At 31.3% G+C, this 7,516-nt stretch overlaps 1 protein-coding gene across 1 annotated transcript; it reads left to right on the top strand.

The window, feature by feature from the left end:
- The first annotated feature begins 3,335 nt into the window (after nucleotides 1-3,335).
- LOC119669315 (vanin-like protein 1) lies at nucleotides 3,336-6,616 on the top strand. Its single transcript, XM_038079155.1, has 4 exons — nucleotides 3,336-3,428; nucleotides 3,497-4,133; nucleotides 5,373-6,072; nucleotides 6,127-6,616. The coding sequence occupies exons 1-4, from the start codon at nucleotides 3,366-3,368 to the stop codon at nucleotides 6,365-6,367; spliced, it is 1,641 nt and encodes a 546-aa protein (XP_037935083.1). The 5' UTR covers nucleotides 3,336-3,365; the 3' UTR covers nucleotides 6,368-6,616.
- Nucleotides 6,617-7,516: the final 900 nt, after the last annotated feature.

Genomic DNA, 7,516 nt, shown 5'->3' with positions numbered 1-7,516 from the left:
ACAAAGAGTTTGCATCAAATTTTGTGTTTCGAACGAAATTTCGTGTGCAGAATCGTTGCGAATGCTACAAAAGGCTTATGGGGAATCAGTTTTATCGAAAACTCAAGTTTATGAGTGGTACAAAGCCTTCCAGGACGGTCGTACGACCGTCGAAGACATTTCGCAACGCACTACTGAGGTGAACTGGTTTCAACAGCTGCCGTAAACGAACTGTCTGACAGATCGAGCTCATTTTTGGCATAGTAATTAAGGACAGTGCTGCCAAACTACATAAACTTAAAATATCGAAAAATATACAGCGCGCGAATTTTAAATGAGAATTTCCGAAAACTTTTCAGTCTTAATGTACATATATTATTGTAGATATGTAGTATATCCGAAATTAAGATTCTTTTCAGCATCTACAGTCTAAGCTTATCCTGATAAAAGAATGTTTTCACAATGGAAAAACGACAGTATATGACAAAATATCGGTGGAAGTTATTTTTACAAAAAGGACAGCATATTTCCTGAGTTTTTTTCGTCCATTTAGTAATTTCTAAATCAAAATCCATAAAGTATGTAAGAGGACTTCGTAGACTGATATAAAAAAATCTTATTAAAACAAAACGAAGACATGTTAATTGTAAAACGAAGCAATTGTCATGGCTGTTAGGTGTAGAATTCTAAATGAGTCTGAAAGACTAGGTTCATCTTGACAAAATTATAATGAATGAGTGATTATAAAGAGTGATTATATTTATTTATGTGGTACTACAATTAATAATAATGTTGTAGGTGCTTTATACACCACAGTTTGTTGCTAACTAAAGTACTCGTTTACACAAAGATTCCAACATCCCCTATGTGAAGATCGAAACAGGTTTCTTAAGCGATAGATATATTGCTAAATAGATGAAAGCTTTACAACTGCAACAAAAGCTAAGTTTTAAATCTAACCGATAATAGTTTAACTATAAGAAGATTTGAAAGAACCCATGTACTTGATCTGTTGCTTAGATTTGTAAACTTCTAAGATATATAAATATGTGAAGAGGTAGGGGAGTATAAACTCCTATTACTTTAAAACTGTAAATTAAATTTATTTATTATCTTCATATATATATAAATCTATTTATTTAAAAACAAACATTTAATTACACTAGTTTGTATAAAAAAAAATAAATAGTTGCACAGAAAATCTATTATTCTATTGTTTCTATTATTCTACCGTAATGTCTAAAAAATGTATATAAACATCTAATACAAATACATAAGCATGATATCCTCCAGATTTGTGTGCTTAAATTATTGGAAGTTATTAAATTATAATACAATATATTAGCATTTGACTTACAATAAAATTTAATGTTAAAAAAGTTTTTTAATTTATTTATACAGATTGTAAATAATATTTCCATTTTTGTTACGAGTACATCCCCAACCTACCCTAAGAGATTTCAAATGACTTAAGCCTAATGCATATATTGGATGGAAACATATTTAGAAATCACAAACATTCACTCGAATTTCTGGTTGTATGCTAACTATAGTAACAACTATTTATATCTATTTTAAATAGAAATATTTAAATATTTATCTATTTATAAATATGTCTAAAGGAAACACATACAGACAACAAAGATATTAACTTTTAGTTCAGGTTTCCTAACTACTGTAATATACATCTAGGGGGTGTGTATATAGAATAATCGTTATACAAAATACAGGTTCAATAGCCATTGCCTAACTAACCAACTACTTAGTATCTAACTGACTTAGTTAGTATCTAAGCGTCTAAATAACAAACTAATCACTGTCTATTCGAGTAATTAAATGACTCTTAACAGTATTGATTGAAGTACTGTTAGTCTAAAAATTATGACTGAGTAATAATAAAAAACAAAACGCTCTTTAACATAATCTAGCACTTTAATATACACTTCATATGAATTTTTAGACATATAGTACAAATGGAAATTGCAAATTCGATTAGCATGCAAGATAGGATATAATGGTAGCCTTCAGCCTCAATGAAATGTCTAATAAAGAAATTAACTGAGCTCTTAACAGGTGCTAATGGGTGATGGTTTCCGTTCTGTATTTAGAGTCAACCTTTTATAATTTTATAATTTTGTATTTTTATTCAGCCAATAATATCAAAAAAAATTCATTAATTATAATTTTTTTGTTCTCAAAATAATAAACAAATATTATATTATGTACATCTCAAAATAAATATTGTATACCATAAAATTACCAGCCAATTATTCCATAATTTCCTCATTATAGGAGTCGCATGGATGCTATAGCACCTCAGTAAGTGCAAGAACTGCAAATGTACTGATACCCAAGAGGTCTTTTGTTCTTATGTTATTTAATCTAGGCGTATCCTAATCCTATTTAATTCTAGTGACCTCACAATTTTTGAGGCTACTAAATTATGATAATTGATAAGTTGAATTAGGATTAGTAAGAGTAGTAGTTAGATGTGCCATATTAAGAGATTGATTAATTGGTTTAATTGAGAATATTTTAAGATTCACACTGTATCTACAATATTCGGAGTAATAGTATTATTCAATCGCTGTTTTTAGTTTAGTTAGATTGTTTGTGAAATCATCAGCGGAAATCAGCGCTCTCTATCCTTTTTCCTCATTATGCTTACATGAAAGGGTATCAGCTAATATTAGATGTTGCTTAAGAGTGATACGAAATAGGTATTAATCTTATACTAGTTAACTAAATCATTAAATTTTATATATAATGGTAAGAAAATAATATTAAATATATTATTATTTTCAAATATAACATCTCTATTGCCTGAATGCTCCTATACTTCATATGACCTTAAGGAATACATTTAATACATTAATTAAGAATACATTAATCTAAAATGAATCTAATTTATAACTAAAAAAACATTACATTATAGATAAGATATACATATAGAATTATATAAAATAAGGTAGGAATTTTAATTACTTTTTTAACTATGTACTACACTGAATTACGGGTTTAGAAATCACACCTTTCGTGCTCATACTAACCTGTAGTTGGATACAGTGTATTTTGTTACTCATACTATTTTTATATTTGTAAACCTTAATTATGGGATATAACTTCATAAACATTTCTAAATATCTCGAAATGTTAAGAGATGTGATTATTCTTAAATCTTATCTTTATTGTTTTTGTTACCAAATAAACTTCAGCAAATTGAATAACAACATGGGATTTATATTACGTCTATAATCAAAATTTTCTTTTAAGATTAGATTTACTACTTGCAGATAAACCTTAATGATCTATTCTTCAAATAAGTTTAGAGACCTAAATGAATTTCATCGAAATAAGTTTCAGTCGTTGTTGAACTCTAAATTAGAATGTACATAAAATGCGCAGTTTTAGTGCTACTCCTTGTAGCCGAGTTCCAGACTACTTTACAGGTAAGCATATATAGTATATGTGGCTGAAGGGAGGACATACTTAAAAATGAAAAAATCTCAAAACGCAGATATCACTGCCAAATGATGAGACCTACTATGCGGCAGTAGTTGAATTTCCACCAAGTAGTTCTGGCACAGCTAAGGCAAAACTGAAGGATAATTTGCAACGTATGAAGGCAATAATTGAATCAGAAGAAACACGCGATTTGGATATACTGATTTTTCCGGAATATGTACTGAATAATATGGAATGGAAAACTTTTGTGCCAGATCCATTACAAAAAATTGCTCCATGTGATATACCCAATAATGATTGGTTTCTGACAGAAATATCATGTGCAGCACGTAGTCGTAATTTATATGTTGTGATCAATTTGTTGGAAAAGGAGTTTTGTGGAAATCGTACGACTGATTGCGATAAAAGTGGGTTTAATACTTACAACACAAACGTTGTCCTTGACCGACAAGGGCGCGTGATTTCACGTTACCGCAAAACTAATTTGTATCGTTACGAGTGGTATTCAACAAATGTCAAGGTTAAGCCTGAATTAGCTACATTTGACACCGACTTTGGTGTTACTTTTGGACATTTCATTTGTTTTGATATGCTCTTCTATGAACCATCTATGATATTAATAAATGAATTAAATATAACTGATATTATATATCCGACATACTGGTTTTCGGAACTACCCTTCTTAACAGGTGAGTACACGGAATGTGTTTAAAAAGTAATGTGAAAAAAATACTACTCTTACTTTTTGATGTATTGGTTGTGCTGTTAGTAACATATGTGGTAACTAATAGGCAGCTGCAATGTGTAGTTTGAGTTTGTCAAACGAATGAGCAAGATATGCGTTAGTAGAGTTGACAATTACGAATTAAAGAATTTGAATGAAATTTTGGAAAAAAACGACGAATATAGTTTAATGTATTGGTTGTGCTTCCAGTAACGTAAGTGTTAACTATCAGTTAACTAGCTACAATGCTTAGTTTATATTTGCCAAATTAATGAGCAAGGAATACATCAGTATATTCGGAATTTTTTGTGGTGCAAAATGTCAAATCGTAGAGCTAGTATAAAATGTTATATCAGAACCAGGGTTAAGTGCTTCAAAGTAATTAAAATCTTAAAGAAAATTTTTGTCGGTATTGATAATTGATATAATTGGGTTAGTAAGGCTATAATACGGTTATAACATGGCTAAAGTTTGCAAAAAAATTAATGGATTGTGTGTGCTAATATACCTTACATACCAACGTCCACTTGAGTACTAATAAATGTCCGTTGTGGTTCCAAGCAATTTAGCTTTTGCAATTATATATACTTATATATATACTTACATATACCAACGTCAGCTTGAGTACCTTGGAATCACAACGGACATATATGTATACACACATATATGTATATATATATATATATACGTATATACGTATATTTTGAATATATTATAATTTAACCATTAGGCTGCTGAAAAGTAGGAGTATCTAATAGTTCAAGTGAAGCGAATATCTTTTGCACCACAATAACACACTACCACATATCGTATTGAATTTCCAAATTTTTTGGTAAACATAACATCACTGGAATTCCAAAATCCGCTTTACTTACCAAACATAATTCTCTCTGATTTTCTTTCTAAATTTCAACAGATACAAATAGTACAATCATCTTTAATTATGAATGAGATAATTATAAGATCATAGAACGATCTCAAGATCTTAGCTAAAAGAACATATTAACATTGTTTGTCAAATTTTCAACTATATTAATAGAAATGTATAAATCCATAGGGAACCACTTTAAAAGGGATGGAATAAACATTGCATAGAAATACTTTCTTTATAAATGAAAAATTCTCGTTACTCTTCGATCATACCTTATATGCCAAAAATTATATGACAAAAATAAGAATATTTGTTTAATGTATATATTTGCAGCTGTGCAGTTACAGGAAGGCTGGGCTTTTGCAAATGATGTCAATCTACTAGCAGCTAATGCAAATTATCCCAGTGAACAAAACACAGGCTCTGGTATTTATGCCGGTAAACTTGGACGTATTAGTGCTTCTATCTATGAGGATGAAACTACTAAAGTACATAAAGCTAGAGTCCCTAAGCATTTGAATCGATCGACATATGAAATGCCACCTATTACAATTGAAATGCCTACATTGGAAACGAAACGTTTAACGAAAATTGGACTACTACGCGATTACAATGTGGATATTTTCCGTACGAAGTTATTGCCCAGCAATTTCACCGCAGTTAGGGAGTTAATTTGTCACAATACATTCTGCTGTCAGTTTGATGTGAATCGTACACTTATCAGTAACTCGCAATTGCACAGTTCCTACTTATATCGATTGGCAGCATTTAGCGGTGTAAATACAACACATCAACGCATGGATCCTAGCGAGTTGAGTATATGTGCAGTTATTGCCTGCACGTCTACAGATCTGTATAGCTGTGGGTATATATTCCCAGAAGGTGTACCTGTGGCTAATAAGTACTACTTTAATTATATAAATATAATTGGAAAATTTAGAAAAGCCAATCGCCGCCTTATCATGCCCAGCACGGTCGATGGTGCTATGATGCCGTTACCAGTAACCACGTTTGTTTGGAATGAGATAGAAAAGTATGTCTGATAGTTTTATTATGAACAAAAAAATTAATTAATATCTATTTACAGTGCAAACTCTACAGAGGTTTCTATAACACTTAATTCGTCGAAAGCAGATCTACTTACTTTTGGCATTTGGGCAAATTATTACACCACTGCGGTCAGCTCTCACAATTTAAATCCATCTTTGCCAGAAGTGTTGATTCCTACACGTCCTACTCCTACATCGGCTGGTATCCTGCATACTCCTAAGGTGTTCGGTATCTTGTCTGGCTTATTTGTTTTATTCTTCAGTATTAAAACATTTTAATTTTTATTTGTGTTTGCTAACATATCAAGAATCAAGAATTTTTAATGAAAAATTCCTTTTTAATTTACTGAAATTATTTACGCCTGTCCTACACTGTTAAAGCGATGAAGATCGAAGTTAATAAATATTTCCTTACGTTTACATGCGAAGTATCCTTGTACCTTGACACGGTTACCTTTACAGGTTACTCAGTTTTTAATCAATGTTAACTTAAAAATTTAAAGAAAATATAAAAAAGCATAAAAAGAGCGCACCATATGTACTTTTTATTAATAATTAATGTTCATCTACTTTGCTACCAGACAACAGCCCGCATTAATTTCAAAAAAGGTGCCAGCGAAAATATCCTTCGGTAGGTATTTTTTGTTGTCCGCATTTGTGCTCTGAGCATAAGACTTCTGTGTAGACTTTCCAGTGCATGCGCACCTCGGAACTCTTCGCTCTCTTCACAGTCACAGTCCTCAACGCTCTCAATCTCCACAGGTGTTTTTATTTGTTGAAATTTCTAACAGGTAGCATCCTAATGGTACACACGTTCTGCTGCATGGTCCTGTAGGATGCTGGGTACGTACACCGCTCGAGTTGCCACTCATACATTAAAGTCAACAGTTTCGCATAAATGAAAATGGACCGAGCCGTTCAAGTGGGATGCTTTCTACGTTGTTTACAGTACATTCCGCTCGCAACTAGGTCGTGTGTGCCTCAGGGTAGTTATTTTGTCAGTTTTGACCTGTTTGCTGGCAAACGTTTAAGTATCATATGTTGACTGCCTTTTTGTTTGCTTGTCAGAATTTCAAATAAATTATGCTACCTTTCACAGCGGAAACGGAAATTTTTTAATATTAAAAATGAAAGTTTGAAATTTATTTTAAAGTTGGAACTGTGGCAAAAATTTAAAATTTGCTGGAGATAAAAGTTCTTACTGTTACGGTTGGCAAGATTTATTATTTATGAAAATCAAGTGGTAGTAGTAGTTATGGTAAATAGATATGTTGGAAAGTGAACACATTTTATTTTATAACACTAGTCGAATCATAAGAGTATTGACATTTAAATTTTAAGTTTTAAAAAACATTTACAGGCCTTATGACATCGGTTGAGTTAGTTGACTTGGCTTATAACCTAGGCTAATATAACCTAGGAAATAAA

Source organism: Teleopsis dalmanni, chromosome 1 (genome assembly GCF_002237135.1).
Source record: "Teleopsis dalmanni isolate 2A chromosome 1, ASM223713v2, whole genome shotgun sequence".
Lineage (NCBI taxonomy): Eukaryota > Metazoa > Arthropoda > Insecta > Diptera > Diopsidae > Teleopsis > Teleopsis dalmanni.
This window is presented reverse-complemented; position numbering and strand designations above follow the sequence as displayed.